This window comes from Eleginops maclovinus, chromosome 10, assembly GCF_036324505.1.
Source record: "Eleginops maclovinus isolate JMC-PN-2008 ecotype Puerto Natales chromosome 10, JC_Emac_rtc_rv5, whole genome shotgun sequence".
Taxonomy (NCBI): Eukaryota; Metazoa; Chordata; class Actinopteri; order Perciformes; family Eleginopidae; genus Eleginops; species Eleginops maclovinus.
The window spans coordinates 19,727,733-19,748,303 of record NC_086358.1 but is presented as its reverse complement, the minus strand read 5'-3'; the positions used below and the strand labels follow the sequence as shown (position 1 = coordinate 19,748,303).

The 20,571-nt window shown below is 43.7% G+C and overlaps 1 protein-coding gene across 3 annotated transcripts in view; it reads right to left on the bottom strand.

The window, feature by feature from the left end:
- Positions 1-1,449: 1,449 nt before the first annotated feature.
- The window catches only part of llgl2 (LLGL scribble cell polarity complex component 2), a 32,124-nt gene continuing 13,002 nt past the window's right edge, over positions 1,450-20,571 (bottom strand). For 2 of the 3 annotated variants that reach the window (XM_063893253.1, XM_063893251.1), the window contains exons 3-27: positions 20,134-20,231; positions 17,124-17,205; positions 16,844-16,959; positions 16,467-16,625; positions 14,511-14,673; positions 14,295-14,427; positions 14,153-14,207; positions 13,869-14,023; positions 13,404-13,615; positions 12,364-12,431; positions 12,131-12,284; positions 11,563-11,667; positions 10,939-11,034; positions 10,617-10,813; positions 9,922-10,069; positions 9,680-9,827; positions 9,483-9,599; positions 9,231-9,397; positions 8,056-8,320; positions 5,269-5,413; positions 5,162-5,190; positions 4,925-4,972; positions 4,588-4,630; positions 3,108-3,167; positions 1,450-3,020 (exon numbers count right to left, since the gene is read on the bottom strand). In XM_063893253.1, coding sequence (XP_063749323.1) covers positions 3,128-3,167; positions 4,588-4,630; positions 4,925-4,972; positions 5,162-5,190; positions 5,269-5,413; positions 8,056-8,320; positions 9,231-9,397; positions 9,483-9,599; positions 9,680-9,827; positions 9,922-10,069; positions 10,617-10,813; positions 10,939-11,034; positions 11,563-11,667; positions 12,131-12,284; positions 12,364-12,431; positions 13,404-13,615; positions 13,869-14,023; positions 14,153-14,207; positions 14,295-14,427; positions 14,511-14,673; positions 16,467-16,625; positions 16,844-16,959; positions 17,124-17,205; positions 20,134-20,231 — 2,943 coding nt within the window. In that variant the 3' untranslated portion in view covers positions 1,450-3,020; positions 3,108-3,127. The remainder of the gene's footprint in view (positions 3,021-3,107; positions 3,168-4,587; positions 4,631-4,924; positions 4,973-5,161; positions 5,191-5,268; positions 5,414-8,055; positions 8,321-9,230; positions 9,398-9,482; positions 9,600-9,679; positions 9,828-9,921; positions 10,070-10,616; positions 10,814-10,938; positions 11,035-11,562; positions 11,668-12,130; positions 12,285-12,363; positions 12,432-13,403; positions 13,616-13,868; positions 14,024-14,152; positions 14,208-14,294; positions 14,428-14,510; positions 14,674-16,466; positions 16,626-16,843; positions 16,960-17,123; positions 17,206-20,133; positions 20,232-20,571) is intronic. The other variant, XM_063893252.1, reaches the window with a different exon arrangement.

The following is a 20,571-nucleotide window of genomic DNA, read 5'->3' as shown; positions in this document are numbered from 1 at the left end:
CTCTACTTTAAAGAGTCCTCTCCTGCTGATGTTCAGGTGTATATCAGTATGTAGCGTCTCTACTTTAAAGAGTCCTCTCCTGCTGATGTTCAGGTGTATATCAGTATGTATTGTCTCTACTTTAAAGAGTCCTCTCCTACTGATGTTCAGGTGTATATCAGTATGTAGTGTCTCTACTTTAAAGAGTCCTCTCCTGCTGATGTTCAGGTGTATATCGGTATGTAGCGTCTCTACTTTAAAGAGTCCTCTCCTGCTGATGTTCAGGTGTATATCAGTATGTAGCGTCTCTACTTGAAAGAGTCCTCTCCTGCTGATGTTCAGGTGTATATCAGTATGTAGTGTCTGTACTTTAAAGAGTCCTCTCCTGCTGATGTTCAGGTGTATATCAGTATGTAGTGTCTCTACTTTAAAGAGTCCTCTCCTGCTGATGTTCAGGTGTATATCGGTATGTAGCGTCTCTACTTGAAAGAGTCCTCTCCTGCTGATGTTCAGGTGTATATCGGTATGTAGCGTCTCTACTTTAAAGAGTCCTCTCCTGCTGATGTTCAGGTGTATATCAGTATGTAGAGTCTCTACTTTAAAGAGTCCTCTCCTGCTGATGTTCAGGTGTATATCAGTATGTAGAGTCTCTACTTTAAAGAGTCCTCTCCTGCTGATGTTCTTTAAGGATTTTGTCTTTTTTAATTTCTTTTTCATATTAACATTTAACTAGCCCCCCTCCTTTTGTTTCTGCCACTGAACAATGTACATCATTCCAGTATTCTAAGAATATAACCAGACAAGGCATCTCTGAAACAGGAGATCATTGGTTCCCATAATAGTACAAAGTTTAGGTTTTTAAAAAGGACACACTTTAAGTTATAGGTATAATATGAAAGGGTTGAGGAAATTAAAAGATCTTCCTCAAATCCTGCTCCCAATGGAGAGGTAGAAGAACGTGGAACTGAGTTGCATCTTAGTGTGGGAAGCACAGAGCCTAGCTTTGCACACTGGAAGGGGAAAGACCTAGCCAAACACATAAAGCTCATTACCAAAGTCCCAGGTACCCCGGCACCACTTAACGTCTTCAGGCTGCTAAATGATGACGAGTCGTGTTGCAGGGTCGTCCTCTAACAGAGCTGGCCCCGGTCCTCAGAGGGATCAGGTAGCAGCAAAGCAACCGGGCTCCAGGCAATTAGAGGACAAAGCGCCTTTCTCTATAATGGATGATCAAAACTCTTGGCCGTGCATGTATGACAACCGATCCTTTTTTATCCACTTCACCAGAGGCGGCCTGTCGATGTTGCTCAGTAAGACCAAGATTACAACTCGGCTTTATGGAAAAAAGCGGAAATTTAAAACAGAGATAGAAACATAATTCAGACATTCTGAAGGATCTTTTTGCTGTGCAGCAGAGGTGGATGATGTGGGAAAAGATGGCAGTGTACTTGGAAAATGAAAACAGACACATTCATTCTTGGGAAAAACATGTAATAATAATAATAATCCACAAGAAAACTGTAGTGTGAAGTTACAAATAAAAAAAATTAGGGTTCTTAATCAGTTCACTACAAAAATATATTCTAGGCTGATGCTAAATACCCAGCATTCTGAGACACAGTACCAAAATATTTCCTTGTGATCTAAATAGCAGCCAACCCCAGTTACAACAGGCCCACAGGTTCAGACTGAGTCACATACATACTGTATATATTAAAACATTTCACTAACATAGCTTACAATTACATTCCTAAATTACATTATTCATTGCTGGCATAAAAAATGGTTTACATAAAAATAATTAAAAACCCCATAGCAAGCTGTTCCCCCCCAAGAAGCTACAGCACTGTGGGCTCCGCAGTGTGGACAAGTACCTACGGCCGGTTAGAAAGGACAGAGTGGACGGGCGGGGCGGGGGCTGTGTCAGCAGTATTCAGGGGACATAACAGTCTGTAAGGATGTGACTCATTCAGTAAATTATGACTGAGAAATGAGAATAAAAAACAGCATTTTGGCTCAATATACACTAAACAATTTTGAATATTTTTTTTCCAGGGACAAAACATTTCCCTCTGATTGATTTTAAGCCCAATTTTACCCCAAAAAAATAGGGTTTAAGGGGGAGTTTGACACGTTTGGATTCATAAAAAAAACATTAATGCCAAGGCAGTATGAAAGAGAAAGTTATGGTTTGCATAAAAACAACACGTTACAGGATACTAGGTCAAATTTAGTCAACAAATAAGAATGAGATTTACTAAAAGTATTTAAAATCCATCAAATACTGCTTCAACATGAAGATATTACTTAAACTGAGTCTCAAATATGACAGCATCCAGATTTTCTGACTTCATACAAAAATATTTTGACAAAAACAATTCCTCAAAGTCATAATTTAACATAGTATCTCGCAAGATTGACTTATAATTAACCAGAAGTGTTGTCAATTAATTGTCATGCCTAACGTGTCATCTGTTTTTACTTATTCTCAGAGGAATGGGCTTCCAAAGTATAAATCTGAAGTTTAAAAAAAATCAGGCACAAATCACATAAAACTTGAGCTGTAAATTTAAATCAGCAATAATTTAAATCCTCCCCCACACTCCTTCCAGCTGTGTGTGTGGAGGGTGGATGAAGGCCGGTGAGACTGCAGCAGAGCGCTGCTGAGTGGCTGAAGAGAAGGCTAATGGTGACAGGCTTTAGAGGAAGTGGCTATGGTCAAAGTCAAAAAGTCACAAAGCTTCTATGGCGGGTTGGAGATGGTGGCGTTGATGTGATGGGTGGTTGGTCACATGTCAGGAATGTGCTTCATGTGGCTTTGGGTTGTGACCGAGCTGTGAACCCGTGTCACAGCGTGGGGTCTTTAGGCACAGGCGGTGTCTCCTCCTCCACCAGCGCCACTTCCAAAGCTCTCCACCAGGGGGCGCTGTGAGCTGATGGGGGGGCGGGGTCAGTCACTGGGCGAGGGTTCAGGGGTCAGTAGTGGTTGTGTCAGCCGAGGAGGACTGCAGTCTGCTTCATACACATCACGTCAGTTCACTCTGAGGACACAAACACATGCGTTGATTCCAACAATGGCAGCTGGGTGAGAGGCACCAGTGGTAAAAGTGTTCCTGCTTCAGGCTCACCTCAGCTGTTGGAGACGTCTTTAAGCTACAGCACTGTTCACATTATTCTCCAGGATCGACCTGCAGCAAACACACATAGCACCTATCAACACGGCTGTTCCATAGTTAGCTAATTCTATACCTCACTCATGTCAACCTTTTTTTAGCCTTTAAAAACATTTAATTCGTCTCATTTCTCTTTTCTCCCTCATAGCATTGTGAAGCACCTTGAGATGACGTTGTTTTCAAGTGTGCTATAGAAATGGAATGTATTATATTAATTACACATGTTCAGCCTTGAACATATTTTTCATATCAAAATGTAAGTTAATTATTACAGAATATTTCCGACTTGGCGTTTAAAATGTGCCTAATAAGCCGGACAATCATGTCATCTTTCCTGCCAAGAGACCCTTAGATGACTAACTGCCATCACGTGACCATCACTATTCATCTTATAATCACATTTGTATCCATTAATACATAATAAAAGTTGTTTTGCTGGCAAATGTGTCGGCTAGATACCTTTAAAACGGCTATACAGGATTTTGCAGCAGCAGGACAGCTTTCAAAACCAAATGTACATACTTTAACCTTCTATTATATTGTTATAGAAAGTCTGAATCAGCTGCCTGCTGCTGCCAGAGAGCTGGCTAGGAGAGTCTGTGGGCCAACAAATGGAAGCAATGAGCTAACAGAGGCTAAGTTGTGTAGAGCTGCAGAGCGGTTCATTATTCTCTGACAGAGCAACGCTTTTTACATCACACAGTAATGTATGCACTGTTAAATATTGAAGTGCAGCCTTAACGTCAGTTAAAGATTGATGAAAGATCATAACCCAGGTTCAAAAGCTGCCTATTTGGGTCATGAGAGGACAAAGATACAACGAAATAAATAAAAGGAACATTGCATCATGATTTTTTACTCATATTTCCATGATTAGATTAGTTTCCCTTAAGTCAGGGGTGGTCAAACTATGGCCCGGGGGCCAAAAGCAGAACCATTTTGAAGCGGCCCTCAGCAAATTATAAAGGATAATGTTATATGGCCTTTACCTGAATTTTGTGCTCGTCTTCTATTTCTTAAATATATATGTAAAAATATATCACACAGGAGTATTCATGTGTTAATAAGCCCACTTTACAAATACATACAATAAACTTCATGAATTACAATCGTTAACTATACCCTTCATATTTCCCCTTATTATTAGCAATCTCAAGCTTCTGTTATAAGGAATGAGCAGCAACAACTTAACTTATGAGGCAATATACCTCACCTCTATTGAGGGGCCCAGCCCTTCATTTACTTTTCTTAATGTGGCCCTCTGTGAAAAAAGGTTGGACACCCTGCTTTAAGTTTTAATCTCTTGGTGGGATATGTTCTCAAGCTTTATTCAACCCATGACACGACTGATTACATCTGCTCACATCACTTTAATGACAAGTCAATGTCAGTGAAGTCTGTCCTTAGAATAGAAAGGAGAAATAAGCACACGTACGTTTGGTCTCCTTCTAGTGACTTCTGGATCTCCTGAAGTACTTCTGCAACACAACAACACATGGGTAACTAAGCAGGGTTCTCAACAGCACTCTGGATGTGTAGCAGCAAACACATGGAGGTACAGCAAGCAGGGATCAGAGGGCAGTTACAGGAATCATGCGCTGGGATGATGTTTGGTAAACACTGCTGTGGGTGTGTCTGATGACGGGGGGAGCAGAAAGCTGGAATACCGGTTAGGAAAGGTGGCACAGGTACTTTTCCAGCTCAGTCAGACTTTAAGGGATCCGATACAGAGTTATACTTTATACAGTCGTCTCTGTCTCTCCAGTACTCACTCTCGTCATTCAGCAAAGCATGCTCCATTACACGTCTAGCTGCACTCTCTGGAACACAGGCAGCGGCCAGAACACACGTCAGCCACAGACAAGGTGTGTGTGTGTGTGTGTAAAAACAGACAGACAGCACAAGCACAGAGTTAAACAACACGGAACAGAACATGTGGACATGTAGTGTTCGCTCAGCCAGAGGCACATGCATAGTTCAGAATGATGCTGAAGACTGACACACTCTACCTGCATCTTCACGGTCCTGGCTGGCGTTTCTAGAAGGACAGAGAAGACTTAATAGAACTGAAAAAGACATTGGGAGTTAGCAGAGGGAAAAATGAAACAGTGTATACCTATGAGCAGAGGAAGCTCCGTCAGGTTGAGGCCTGCGTTGGTTGGAGGAATGAAGAGGAACCTCCACCAGACAGCGGGGCTCCACCAGGCAGCGGGTGGACACGGAGAAGCGCTCAAACTCAGACGGAGAGATCAGGTAGAAGCCTGAGGGATGACGGCAGAGTTAAAAAAAGAGATTCATTCGCTACTTAAAATCTTAATTCCCTCACTCTTATTGTTTTGAAAGACATTACAGCATGACGCTGTACATCAGTTCCATCTCACACACTGAGTCATGTGCTGACAAAGAGCCATCAAACTCAAACTCACCTTCAAATCAAAGAAAATCGGAGAATTATATTTATAACTGATTATATGAGAAACTTATTTAACCAGTTTCATTTCAGTGTGCATTAAAAAAACTGTTATTTATTATTATTAAAGTTATTTGTTAATTATTATAAAAGATGTAAAATATATTTCATTTAAGCAGCTAAAAAAATGATTATTTTATCTTGCAGTAATGTATAAAAAAAACAAAAAGTAGCATGCAGTTTGGAAATGCTATAGAACTAAATTATAAAAAAAGCAATGATCAGTGACGTTTATTCACCATTAAATATATAAGCTATAATATTAACGATTAAATTCCTTTATCAACTTGGACCATATACAGCTCCAGAAAAAAATAAGAGACCTCTCCAATGTTTTCTTAAATCTTTATCTCTACATGTATGGCAGCCATTCCAGTGTCTGTTGAATTCCAACACAGAAATGTTGTCACTAGTTTATAGGATACAATAATAAAACCTCAAACACATACAGTGGGGCAAAAAAGTATTTAGTCAGCCACCAATTGTGCAAGTTCTCCCATTTAAAATGATGAGAGAGTCCTGTAATTTTTTATCATAGGTATACCTCAACTATGAGAGACAAAATGAGAAATGAAAATCCAGAAAATCACATTGTAGGATTTTTAATGAATTAATTGGTAAATTCCTCGGTAAAATAAGTATTTGGTCACCTACAAACAAGCAAGATTTCTGGCTCTCACAGACCTGTAACTTCTTTAAGAGGCTCCTCTGTCCGCCACTCGTTACCTGTATTAATGGCACCTTTTTGAACTCGTTATCAGTATAAAAGACACCTGTCCACAACCTCAAACAGTCATACTCCAAACTCCACTATGGCCAAGACCAAAGAGCTGTCAAAGGAGACCAGAGACAAAATTGTAGACCTGCACCAGGCTGGGAAAAGTGAATCTGCAATAGGTAAGTAGCTTGGTGTGAAGAAATCAACTGTGGGAGCAATTATTAGAAAATGGAAGACATACAAGACCACTGCTAATCTCCCTCGATCTGGGGCTCCACGCAAGATCTCACCCCGTGGGGTCAAAATGATCACAAGAACGGTGAGCAAAAATCCCAGAACCACACGGGGGGACCTAGTGAATGACCTGCAGAGAGCTGGGACCAAAGTAACAGAGGCTACCATCAGTAACACACTACGCCGCCAGGGACTTAAATCCTGCAGTTCCAGACGTGTCCCCCTGCTTAAGCCAGTACATGTCCAGGCCCGTCTGAAGTTTGCTAGAGGGCATTTGGATGATCCAGAAGAGGATTGGGAGAATGTCATATGGTCAGATGAAACCAAAATAGAACTTTTTGGTAAAAACTCAACTCGTCGTGTTTGGAGGAGAAAGAATGCAGAGTTGCATCCAAAGAACACCATACCTACTGTGAAGCATGGGGGTGGAAACATCATGCTTTGGGGCTGTTTTTCTGCAAAGGGACCAGGACGACTGATCCGTGTAAAGGAAAGAATGAATGGGGCCATGTATCGTGAGATTTTGAGTGAAAACCTCCTTCCATCAGCAAGGGCACTGAAGATGAAGCGTGGCTGGGTCTTTCAGCATGACAATGATCCCAAACACACCGCCAGGGCAACGAAGGAGTGGCTTCGTAAGAAGCATTTCAAGGTCCTGGAGTGGCCTAGCCAGTCTCCAGATCTCAACCCCATAGAAAATCTTTGGAGGGAGTTGAAAGTCCGTGTTGCCCAGTGACAGCCCCAAAACATCACTGCTTTAGAGGAGATCTGCATGGAGGAATGGGCCAAAATACCAGCAACAGTGTGTGGAAACCTTGTGAAGACTTACAGAAAACGTTTGACCTCTGTCATTGCCAACAAAGGGTATATAACAAAGTATTGAGATGAACTTTTGTTATTGACCAAATACTTATTTTCCACAATCATTTGAAAATAAATTCTTTAAAAATCCTACAATGTGATTTCCTGGATTTTCTTTTCTCATTCTGTCTCTCATAGTTGAGGTATACCTATGATAAAAATTACAGGCATCTCTCATCTTTTTAAATGGGAGAACTTGCACAATTGGTGGCTGACTAAATACTTTTTTGCCCCACTGTACCTATAAATAATAGGGCTGTACAGTGAGGTTCACTTTTAAAATCAGTAATATAAATGAAATCTGTCTAGTTTCTTTATCAGTATAATGTTTAAAAAATGTAACTCATAGTATTAAACATGAGTTTATGATGTCTTTATTTTACAGTACGAGCACAACATTATAAATAGTGCGAGTGTATCTAACAAATTCACTTTGCCAGTTTAACGCGCGAGTAAACACTGTGGCCTGTAGTCTAATCCTAAAAAGTGTGTGTGTGTGTGTGTGTGTGTGTGTGTGTGTGTGTGTGTGTGTGTGTGTGTGTGTGTGTGTGTGTGTGTGTGTGTGTGTGTGTGTGTGTGTGTGTGTGTGTGTGTGTGTGTGTGTGTGTGTGTGTCTTTACCCTGGCCGTGCTTGGTGAACACACAGGAGGCGATGCCGCTGACGTCCTCTCTCCGGACACAGGGGTAGTGGACCTGCATCTTCACGTTGGGCAGGGACACCACATGGACGTCGCCCTGGTTGGTGAGAACCACCAGGCCGCTCTCTCCATAGTCCTCCGAGCGGCTGCTGCCGAACCAGGACACGCCCACCCGCCGCACTCTGGATCCGTCCACAGCCGTCAGCTTCAGCTTCATCTTAGCACTCACCTTTGGCAGCGTGAACACCTGGACACAGAAACACCGGAGGATTAGCAAGTGGAGATTTATCCTCCAGACACCTGAGCACTAGTTTTTTTTATTTGTATCTTTCATTATAAAAATTACAGTTTACATGTTATTTAAATGTACGCGTATTATTTACCTTTGGATCATTTTCTATATTTTTTATGGATTATGTTTATAATTTCAAAACTAAATCATTAGAAAATAAAAAATCCCTCCACCAAAACCTAACAAAAAAAAGAACAACAAACAAGAAAAACATACTTTAAACAAACAAATGAAATAAAACACAGGACAAGAAAAATAATGTCCACTTTCCTCCATATGTAAATATTTACAAAACAAATAAATAAATAAAAACAATGCTTTGAAGCAAAACAGAGGAAAGTCCTGTCTTTTTTCCAGGCAAGAAAGGTCTCTTCAAAGATGAAAAATCAACTTTTCATTTTTTATGGAGATAAGAGTATTTCCTATTTAATGCTAGGTTTTAAATCCTCCAATCCTCTTCAAATGTGTGTCAAGGCTTCCCCAGTTCTTGGATAAATGTAGGTTTACTGATATTAAACATCTTCTCCTCCTAAAGTCCCAGTGAAAATAATGTTAGAGTGTCTTTTGCACAGAGATATATTCCCCAAGGAAACAGAACATTTGAACGGTGTGAAGTTACGAGAGAGTTTTAAAGCACTAAAAGTGTTCCTGCGTCTCAGACAATAAAAGGTCATTTCAGAAATATTTGGATTTAAAAATAACTGAGGATGAATTGAAAAAAATACATAAGATGCTATTTAATTGAAATGTGTAACATAATGCATCATATTGATGTCGTGCTTTCACTATATAGATTTTATCTCCTTGTGTCACTTCAGTTATCTGTGTACCTGTGTGTGTGTGTGTGTGTGTGTGCTATCCTGACCTTGAACTGCTCCTCAGAGATAACCAGTAGGTGGTGTGAGCCATGCATGTCAGGAGAGCGGGCGAGGTCATGGGCCACCTCGAGGGGCTCGGGGAGAGGGGCCCCGTGACCGTCCATTATCACGATGCCAACCACAGGGGCCCGGTGCATCAGCTGGATCTCCTTAGCTGGAAGAAAACAAAAAGTACAACGTTACAACCTGAGGAATGAGAGGAGACATCAGTCGGCCCAAACAACAGAACTGTCGCTCACCCGGCTGTGCGGTGACCGGCTCCTCTGCTCTGTGCTCTACAGGAGGGAGGCGGAGCATGTATGCAAACACACAGCCGCCATTGGTCCCTGCCCATAGGGAGGGAGAGTTGTGTGAACCTAGAAGAAGATGAGGAGACCTGTGAGACTCTGAGGCGCAGTACAGTAGATGTGGTGGAGGTATGGGGGGTGTAACTCACTGTCTGACAGGAAAGTGTCTGCGAAGTAGATGGTCCGGACGAGGCCGGTGAACGAGTCGTCTGAGGAGCGGGCCTCGATCTTCCTCTGGACCGGAGCCAGCTCCATCTCTGCCAGCTCGGCCTCCAGACGGGCGTTGGCCTCCTGGAGCTGCAACAGAAATAATGGGGAGATTTGAGGGGGGGGTGACAGGAAGGTGGGGCCCTGAGAGTCCTGCTTCTTCTATCAGCGGAGAAGAAGCTACCTTGTTAGTGTTGTTGACGTGATGTTTCCTTAGCGACACTCTGCTGCGTCTGATTCTCCTGAAGGACTGTCGGAGGGATTTCTTTATGCTCTTTACCCGGGACAGAGGACCCTCCATAGCCAGCTGGTCACTGGGATTCAGGGTGCACCTAAAATAAAGAGAATACTGAGTTAGCACATGAAAAAAACGGAAATACTATCAAAACTCCAGAGAAAGACCACTGGAAGAGACCTTTTGTCAGGTTCGGGGGCTTTCCTGCAACTCAATGATTATCACCCTTGTTGTGTCCTTAGAGCCAAAATGTTGAAAGCCACATCTTAACCAAACTTGGAACCGACACCCCTTTATTAATGATTTGTGTACTTATTTAGTGGGTGTATCTCCATCTGCTCCAACCATCTTATGTAGATGCTGTATTTGCCTTCACATTTGGGCTCTTTTCAGTTTGAACCCCTTAGTATTGGAGGTCACAAAACTCATAATACAAAACGATGATTCATAACCTAGAATAATGATGGTCTCAACACACTGGTAGTTGTGCCCATATGTGTGAGACATATGTTGACCTTGTGCAATCCAAGTCCTTTGGCATGAGAAAACATGAGAGACGAGACAAAATGTGAAAGAGATGCAGCTCCTAAAAAGAGAATTCCACACAAATCCATCTTTAAATCTCTTTGTGTGCATCTCCTTACTTGATGAGGACGTTGTTCTTCTGTTGGTAGTCGTATAGGCCAAAGCCGTGGCTCGTTCCAAAAGCTACCAGCTTCCACTCTGAGTGTAGGGTGAGGGCGGTGACCACAGCAGGAGGCTGACACTGCACCAGAGCGAAAGGCTGGAAGCCTGGAGGAAACAGCACGGGCTCCTCCCGCACATCCAGCTGAGTGTGGCCCTGATACACAAGAACAAACCCAGACCCAGAAATGTAACAAGGGATGTAAAAGGAGAGAAATGCAGACAGGTAAAGCATTAAATTGGTATAGGAATATCCAATATATTTGTTTTTGGAGTAGATACCTTCCAGCGGAAGCCCTCCTGACCCTGCAGTAGGTCCACAACTTTAGCCTCCACTGTCTGCTCTGCTGCCTCGTCATTCAGCTCCAGCACCAGGATCTGGGATACACGTGATGAAGCACAATACACACTCTTTAAAAAACATTCTGGCAGCTACATCCTCACCCTGTAACCTGCCTTCCATGTGTGTGCATTGTGTAGTTTGTAAAGGGGTAGTAATGGGGACAATAAATAGCAAGCTATGCAATCATAGCGAGTGTATCTGACTGACCTCTCCTTTTTTTAAACCCCTAACAGAAGTGCACAAGAGGAAACATCAAGTTCCCTCTTGATACTTCATCAAATGTTATTATAATGTCCAGATTTTCCATTTAGAGAAAATCTTGAATATGTATCTATGGTAAAGGAATGATTCTTTAAAATAAAAAAGGAGGGAAATCATCACAGAAGCCCTTGTCTGTTATAAATGTCCGTGTCATAGACTTTGCCGAGTCATACGAATTCATTTAAAAGGCTCCCAGCACAATGTGTAATTATTATTTATTTGTTTCTGTAATTGTTATTTCCCCTTCATGCAGAGTGACAGTGAAATGGAGGAAGTGCTACAGCAGAGGGGATGAGTCTCACCTGTCCCGCAGTGCCAGCCACAGTCAGGTAACCGCTGTATTTACAAAGATGGATCTTCTGTACGCCAAGCCTCGGGTCGTCGCTGTAGGGGTCAAAACAGCCAACCTGGACAAAAGATGAACATTATAATTAAAAGAGCAGCTCAGTGTGCACTTGCATTAAAGAAAAGGAGGTAGCACAAGCAGAGATATGCGGACTTTATGCCTCAAGTACGAGTCAAGCTAAAGAAATGATGGATCATTTCCCATACGTAATTCTAATGAATAATAAACACCCACACATTACCAGCTAAACTTCAAGTATGTCACTAAGGTTCATTGTTTTGAATTTGAAATATGATTTAAAGACAGACAATAATAAGTGGCGCATTTAGTAGCCAGTTGCTTTTACACAGTAATGCAATTGGGACGGTACAAATTGTGCTTGACAGCCCCAGGGAACTTTAGAAAGAATCAAACCATTTAAAGTTTTGGGTAAGGTTGCCTCAATGAAGCTTTGGTTTATCAACTGAATGTTTATCCACAGACAAAGTACACTTTTCTGCACATTGGTTGTATAATAGACGCACCTTTCTGAACGGCGGCCACTCCCCCTCAGTGCCCTGGTTCATGTTATCATTGGGGTCAGCATCTGTGTGGAACACTCCGGCTGTGCTTAACTTATACATGGGGTACAGACAGACTCCTGATGCATCCCAGAAGCGCACCGTCCCGTCCTCGTGCCTGCACACACACAAATAAGAAAGGTTAAATCTGTGACAGGAAGCTTGCAGAGGTATTTCTTCCAGAGTGGAGCACTGACCCTGTGAGCAGCAGGTCTCTCTGTGGAGGGTCGGGGGCCAGATTCTGGCCTCCTGTTATTGGCCACGGCTGCACAGAGAGAGGGGAAATGAAAGTGTAACAATAATACCAACTTAATACCACCTGTGGGGTGAAGGAATGTGTCCATCTTCAGGATATAGCATATATTAAACTGCGTTAGAGTTTGAGGAGATTCACATCAGGTTTAGTTTCTGATTGGGATTGTTAGGAGCATGTGTCTCTGCAGAGCTACAGTCATATAGCTGTGGGTCTACAGTGTTAGCATTGATCTTGAGACTGGGATGTGAGAGACTACAACATGATCATTTAGAACAAACAGACAATTTGAGAATAAAGATATATCTCATGAGGTCAATGACATAAAATGCAGGTCATTTGTAGCGAAATTAACTAATAAATGAAAAAAAAAAAAAGCTTCACTAAGGCTAAATATTCTGGTTGGCCAGTGTCTAGAAAAAAACAATATAACAAAACAAATATCTTATTACGGAACCCGTACAGGGACATGGGGAAAAAAAACCTAAACGTTTCCCGTGCTCACGCGCGATACTTTATCGTGCGCCCAAGAAAGTATCGCGGCAGTACATAAGCACACTCAGGGTTTACCTGAGGTCTTGTTTCGTCAGACAGTGACAATAAAGGGCCGAAAGCTGATGACTGATGGAAACCCCAGCCTTGTGAATGTCATTGAAATCCATGAAAAAACTTCAACCACACTGTGATTCACTCTGAAGGAGAGCCTGTACTAATGCTAAATGCATTCAATAATAATTAAACCAGGAACACTGCCTATGACCGAACCTGACATTTGGTAGGTTTGAAACTTTTGCGCGAACACGAGAAACGTTTTCGTGTTTTTTATTTCCCCATGTCCCTTTATGGGTTCTGTATCTTATAAATCCCTGTGATGTGAAAAAAAAAAAAAATCTATAAAAGTAAAAAATTAAAATCAGTAATGATGAAAATAAAAACACACCCAAAAGTCATAAAAATAAAATAAAATGTGATTAGGAGGCGTACCTTTTTAGAGTAGTGTGTGCTCTGCAGGTCTCCCGCAGCGAGGACCCTCTCCCACAGTTTGAGGGGGATGGCGGAGACATGGTGGGAGCAGGTGATGGCTGAGCTGTGGAGGGGCACCAGGTACGGAGTCTGGATGACCGGCCAGCCCTCCGTCTGCAGGTCAATCACTACCAGCTCCTCTTCCACCAGCACCACCAGCGCACTGGGGTCTCCTGCAGGGGGGGCAGAAGAGAGCAGTAATGGCAGTTAGATACCAGGTATACTGTACACACTGACCGGGGAGAGGTGGGTCTCGCTTGTCTAGACTTTTCTCTACACGGCTGAGACACAGTGACTCCATCTGAACACATTCTGGGGTTGTAAACATCGTGCAAAAATAGACAAACAAAAACCCAAATTTGACAAACTGTGTGAACAAGTTGGTTTGCCACACGTCAGTTGTGAGTGTGTTTGTGTGTGGCCTGCCTGTGTGCTGCGGCCCGCCTCTGATGGCGAAGAAGTCGATGATCCTGGAGGTGAAGTCAAGAGCCACGTGTGTTTTGCTGTGGATCACTGTGATGCTGTGTCTGTCCCCGTAGCTGGCCCTGGGCATCCCCCCGCTAAACAGCAGGAATGGAGGCCTACACACGCACACGCACACGCACACACACTAATGTGTAACATCCGATCACATAACACAGCTGGGAAATGGAGTTACACATAGTGAGGATGTCACACACACATTTCTCTGGTGTGTAAAGTAAACTCACCCTTCTTCTGTAGGTAGCTGAATTATTTTAGAGATGGCCTTGCATGGGAAGTGTCCTGCAGCGATAAACACAAGTCCCCATCAACCTCCAGAACACACACTACAGCACGGATAAATGTGCAGAGAACACGTCTTTGGCTCACCATAAGGAATGTCTGACTTCTCCTCCTCCTCGTTCACGTCCACGCCGCTCACCATCCACCGACAGTAACTTCCATCACTGTGTGAACTGAGAAGGTAGTCCCCATCCTCTGTCCACCACACACTCTCCAGTTGCTATGGAAAATACACAATACCAACATTAAGCACGCTGGTTAGAACACTGGGAAATACAAGGCGTCACACTGAGCTGCAGCTACCTGTGTGGCGGGGATGTGCTGGATGGCACTCTGTTTCTCCAGATCCCAGATGACCATGAGACCTCGTCCGTAGCCAATAACAACCTGGTTTGGGTGGACCGGGTTCTCCTGTAAGGCCTCGACGTGTTCTAGATTCCTGCGGCCGATGTAGTCGTCCGGTACACTGGAGGAGGACGGAGCAAGAGGACAACAAATTAGAGGAATGACCAGAAGAAGGCCTTATTACAAATCTGAGGGACTGAAGGGCGGTCAGGGATGCAGCTCATCAGGTATGAAAAAGGTGACAATGATCCAAACATCACGCTTAGCCGACAGACAGGAAGTCTCGAGCACATGAAAAATCATGATGTCATAGAACTTCCAAGACCTCTCCCCACGCCCCATACCCAACATTGTGTTATTGCAGGTCTAAACGAACCAAACAAACTACCTATTTGTCTCATTAAAAAACTGAGAATTTCACCAAAAGGTGACAAGTTTGCATCCCTGGGCAGTGTACACACAGGTGTATTGTGCCATGTGTATGTAGCAGAGTTTAAGTCTGAACAATCAATACACATTTACTTTGTTTATGTATCCATTTGAAATTCAGTAAACTGCTATGCTATGCATTTCCACAGGAAAAATGTCTGGAAACAGAATATATACAAAAGCAAAAAACTTTTGGTTTTTTTTTGTCAAGGAGACAGCCTCGCATAAACAAAGTGTTAAAAGGTCTCATCTCAGCATGTGCAAGCTGCTGCCAGAAATACTTTAAAAAAAAGAAAAAGGCCCAGACTCACTGGGCTCCAGTTCAAGACGCTGAGAGCCAGACCATTCTTTCCGAAGGAGAGGGCTGCTCTGTGAGCCACAGCATACCTACATCTACAGCAGCTCTCAAAGCCTGAGATGTAGCAGCCCAGCAGTAGCCATAGAAATATTATATATGTTACACTTTACTTATTTGAGCACACACACAACATCATGTTTTACTGCGTTTGAATTAAACTGTTTCCAGGTTTTGATTATTTGTTGCCCAAGATAAGTGTATAAGAGAGTTGGTACAGCACCCCCAGCTGCAGTCTCAGAGTGATTCCAGCCACCGCACAATTACCACGAGACAGAAGGGTTATGTTTTTTTGGGAAATGCGTATATTTGATCAATAAATTCTTCTTCTGAGCAGGCAGGTTATCACTTATAGCCCCTCACTCATGTATTGTTCCCTCAGGACTGTCTGTTCCTGCCAGAATTTTTCATAAACACCAACTGTTTCGGAATCCTGTCGAGAACTTTCCTCAAAGGAAACTGATAGTTGTCTGGGACTTTGTACAAACAAAATCTATCCCACCACATTGCTCATAACAGCAACACAACTACCTCAATTACGGTACATAATGTGGAGCTTCAGGCTATATTTGGCCGGCCTCGTTGAAAGAAAAGATTACGCATGCATTTGTAACCACGGTTACCTTGTGTTTAGGATGGAGACACCAGTGAACAGAACATTGTGCTGGTCTAACAATCGGGTTATACATTTATCTGGTGTGCACAGATTAATCTAAATGTAGTTAGATTGCAGTTATTAAGTAAAGTTAATTGTTTCTCTGATGTGTTAAGTGCCAAATTTGAAAAAAATAACATTTTGGTTTATATTGTGCTGCTCTGGAACATAATGCCACATCATTTAACCAACACCCTCCTCTGCCATAGTGTTTATTTCCTAACTGACACAGTTTTACAGATAACACGATGAGCAAAACCTTCCGGCTCCATTTCCAAAGTAAGTTGGTAAATTGTTGGCTAGACGAAGTTTGGAGTGACATCATCAACACATCGATAATGGATGCTATAAATGCTGTTGGACCGGGGGACGGTTACACAGAAATCTCCCTCCTTACTATTAGAAACATATCTTATCTTTATGGTAATGTGTTGTAAAGGCTGTACAGGATATGCAGTGCATTGTGGTTCCTGACCTGCTGGCGACTTGGTCCAGGCTGATGTTCCTCTCCTCCAGCTCTCTGAAGCCGGGCACCTCCACTATGAACACGTGTCCTCCTTCTGTCCCCAGCAGCAGCAGCTCTCCGGAGGAGTGAGCTAGCACCGCCGTCACTCGGGTCACACTGGGGGGGGCACTGAGGAGGAGAAGAGGGCTCACATTAATGAATTAAGGATAGCTGCAGTTTGTATATAAATTATAATTTGTTTATAAAATCTCAGAAAATAGTGAGTAGTGCCATTTTTTAATATCAATGTCCAAAAATATTCAGCTTTCCTTAGTGCAAAAGCTTCACTCCTGACAACTACCTGCAGAGGAATGGATTTAGAAAAGGTGTGTGTGTGTGTGTTTTACCCAGGAGGTCCAGTGAGAGTGAAGCGCCCTATCTCCAGGAGTTCAGAGAGCCCTTTGTGAGCTCTCAACGTCCACATGTGCAGACTGTTGTCATCCAGCAGAGTCACCAGTTCAACCTGCACATAAGCAGCCGTCGATTAATACTGGCTGAAAAACTGTTTTAAAAATTCGCAATATTCATCACATATATTACTTTTACTGGGCAGCCCTATAGAGCAGGGTACTTAATAAGTGACACATGCATAATATACAATTCTTCTAAACATGTTCTTTGGTTTACCTGGTGGGGCAGGAAGTGCACCTGTGTGACAGCAGCGTTCTCATCATGCAGACCCATGAACTCCACACCTGGAGCTCCATACCTGAGCACTGGTTAAGGACAAACTCCATATATGGTGGATACAGTGCTATTGGTGCTACAGTGACAACAGACAGATATACCAGAATATTCACTCGGGTTCCGATGGCATCAGCTCCAGGATCCTGAAATCCTGCACGGACGAGCTTTGTGAGATTATGGAGTTTCTGTTCAACCTGAGCCTGAAGCAAGGGAGGGTACCACTACTGTGGAAGACGTCCTGTGTGGTACCCGTGCCAAAGACCCCTCACCCCAAGGACTGCAACAGCTACCGGCCGGTGGTGCTGACATCGCAGCTGATGAAGACCCTGGAGAGGCTGGTCCTTGGACACCTTCGGCCCCTTGTGAGACCATCAATGGACCCGCTGCAGTTCGCCCACCAGCCTGACATCGGGGTGGATGACGCTGTCATCTACCTGCTGCAGAGGTTCTTCTCCCACCTGGAGAAGGCTGGGGGCACTGTGAGGATCATGTTCTTTGATTTCTCCAGTGCCTTCAACACCATCCAGCCCCTGCTCCTGGGAGACAAGCTGCAGCTCTCGGGGGTGGATCACCACCTCACCTCCTGGATCCTGAACTACCTCAACAACCATCCACAGTACGTGAGGACCAGGGAGTGTCAATCAGACACCATCATCTGCAGTACAGGGGACGGTGCTGGCACCGTTTCTCTTCACCCTGAACACTGCAGACTTTACACACAACACGCCGACCTGCCACCTGCAGAAGTTCTCTGACGACTCCGCCATCGTCGGCCTCATCTCCAACGAGAACGACAGGGAGTACAAGGAGCTGACGCAAGACTTCATCCTCTGGTGCCAGAGGAACCACCTCCAGCTCAACGCAGGGAAGACCAAGGAGCTGGTGGTGGATTTCAGACGGCGCCAGCAATCCCCCCTCCACACCAGTGAACATCATGGAGTGGACATAGAGATTGTGAAATCCTACAAGTACCTGGGTGTTCATCTGAAAAACAAACTGGACTGGTCCGATAACACTCCTTCAGACCTTCTTTGACTCTGTGGTTGCATCAGCCATGTTCTATGGCGTGGCCTGCTGGGGCAACAGCATCTCAGCTGCTGACAGGAAGCGACTGAACAGACTGATAAGGAAGGCCAGCTCTGTCCTGGGGAGTCCTCTGGACACTGTGGAGGTGGTGGGAGACAGGAAAATGGCAGCCAGGCTGTCCTCCCTGCTGGACAATGTGTCCCACCCCTTGCACACTGTGCAGCTCCTTCAGCGACAGGCTGCTGTGTCTCACGGAGAGATTACCGCAGGTCCTTCCTTCCTGCAGCGGTCAGACTCTATAACCATCATGGCCCCTGGTAGACCCCCACATATTACAACACTGACTATAACACCCCCTGTTCTGTTAATAACTGTGCAATACATATCTGGCTGCTATACTTTTATTTTTGTGCATTTTGTAAATTGTGTGATTCTTGTATATATATTTTTTTAGTATCTTGATGTAACATTAAGCTGTCTTTGGCTCTTTCTGCTGTAATAATGAAAATGTCTGTGGGACGATTAAAGGTATTCTGATTCTGATAAGAACCTGAAGAAACAGCAATAGTCACAGATACAGATAGTACAACCAAGGCTGAGGAGTGTCCCTTTCTGAAAAAGCTTGGTATTTTCAATGACTTCAAACATATTTAGTCATCAATATATAGACAAAAGTGTTGGGACACCTACACATTACACCTAAATGCCAAGTTCTCTGGCATTAATATGAAGTCCCGCCCCCCCTTTGCAGCTGCAACAGCTTCCACTCTTCGGGGAATGCTTTCTACAAGATGTTGGAGTGTGTCTGTGGGAATGTCTGCCCATTCATCCAGAAGAGCATTTGTGAGGTCAGACACTGGCGTTGGATGAGAGGGCCTGGCTCTCCCTTCTAGTTCATCCCATAGGTGTTCAGTGGGGTTGAGGTCAGGGCTCTGTGTGGGCCAGTCCTGTTCTTCCTCACCAAACTCATCTGTCCTCGCCTTTATGGTCCTTGCTTTGAGCACTGGGGCACAGTCATGCTGGAACAGAAAAGGGCCTTCCCCAAACTGTTTCCAAAGTTGGAAGCATAGAATAGTCCAGAATGACTTGGTGAGAGGAGGCATTAAGAAACCCCTTCACTGGAACTAAGGGGCCGAGGCCAACCCCAGAAAAAAATCCTCATATACCAGTGTCCCAATATTTGTATCTATATAGTGTATGTTTTAATAACACTTAATCAGTTTTGCCAGTGGAAATCCAAATCTCACACCTGCTACTATGATATTGCCCTGCTAGCTTCCCGCACAGTTAAGTGCTTTTTGATATGATAGGCAGGGTTAAGTTGATTGGATACAATTTAGTAACCGCCCCCGAGTTAAAGAGGAGTCATTTAAGATATGTTTCATTTTACAGGAAGAGAAAAAAATGATTTTCTAACCATCTTAAAAAACAAACATACAAACAGTATGTTCATTGTTTATGTGACCCTGACCTCAGTGTGGAGATCCCTCCCTATGCAGGAATCACATCATCAAATGATTTGTGTCCTTCATGAGCAGAACAGGAGCGGCTCTGTTCTCTGGCTCGAAGCACCCAGCACTGTTACTCAGAACATTTCATTCAAAGATTTCCCTTCATCTGTGCCCACAATCTGCTGCATTGTGTGAATGGATGATCCTAATGAGAGGAGGTTATCAAAACCAGTGTATGTGTGTGTGTGAATGGGGAGAGTGTACCGACTGGCTCCGCTGCAGAACTGTGTGAAAGGCTACACGGACTCCGCCGCATGAGTGGCAGGCGCATTGAGCAACAGCGTGGGAAAATGAAACACCTGGCGCAGGTACGACCGCAGACATGGATTCAACCGCGTCACAGCCAATCATTAGCAAGGCCTGCCTCAAGTTCAAACATGACGCTCAGATAGTGTTTACACTCAGAAGGATACAGTTTGATGGCCCCGGAGCGGGTGCCGATGGCCAGGAGCTGCAGGGAGGGGCTGTAGCCCAGAGCGCTGGGCTGGTGGGGGAATCCATGCTCCACCGTCTGAGGGGAGAAAGGGGACATACAGGGAGGGGGTGAGACAATGACAGCAGAGACAATGTCGGGCAGGATAGACAGGGAAGATAACAGCATGTGGACAAGAAATAGGAAGGATAGCAGATAAGAGAAACATGAACCCTGCTGTCACTTCCTCTGACAGGACGGTGAATGCAGAGTATTGTTCAGGTGGAGCAGCTGTGTAGGACTTCTTCTTTGGTTAACGTGTTGGATAATCGAGCAGGATGAAAATAATGAATTGTTACACCACAATCAGTGCACTTTAAAACCAGCTTTAATTACTAAATGTATTGCAACATACTCTTGCAATATTTTATTTCTGTTC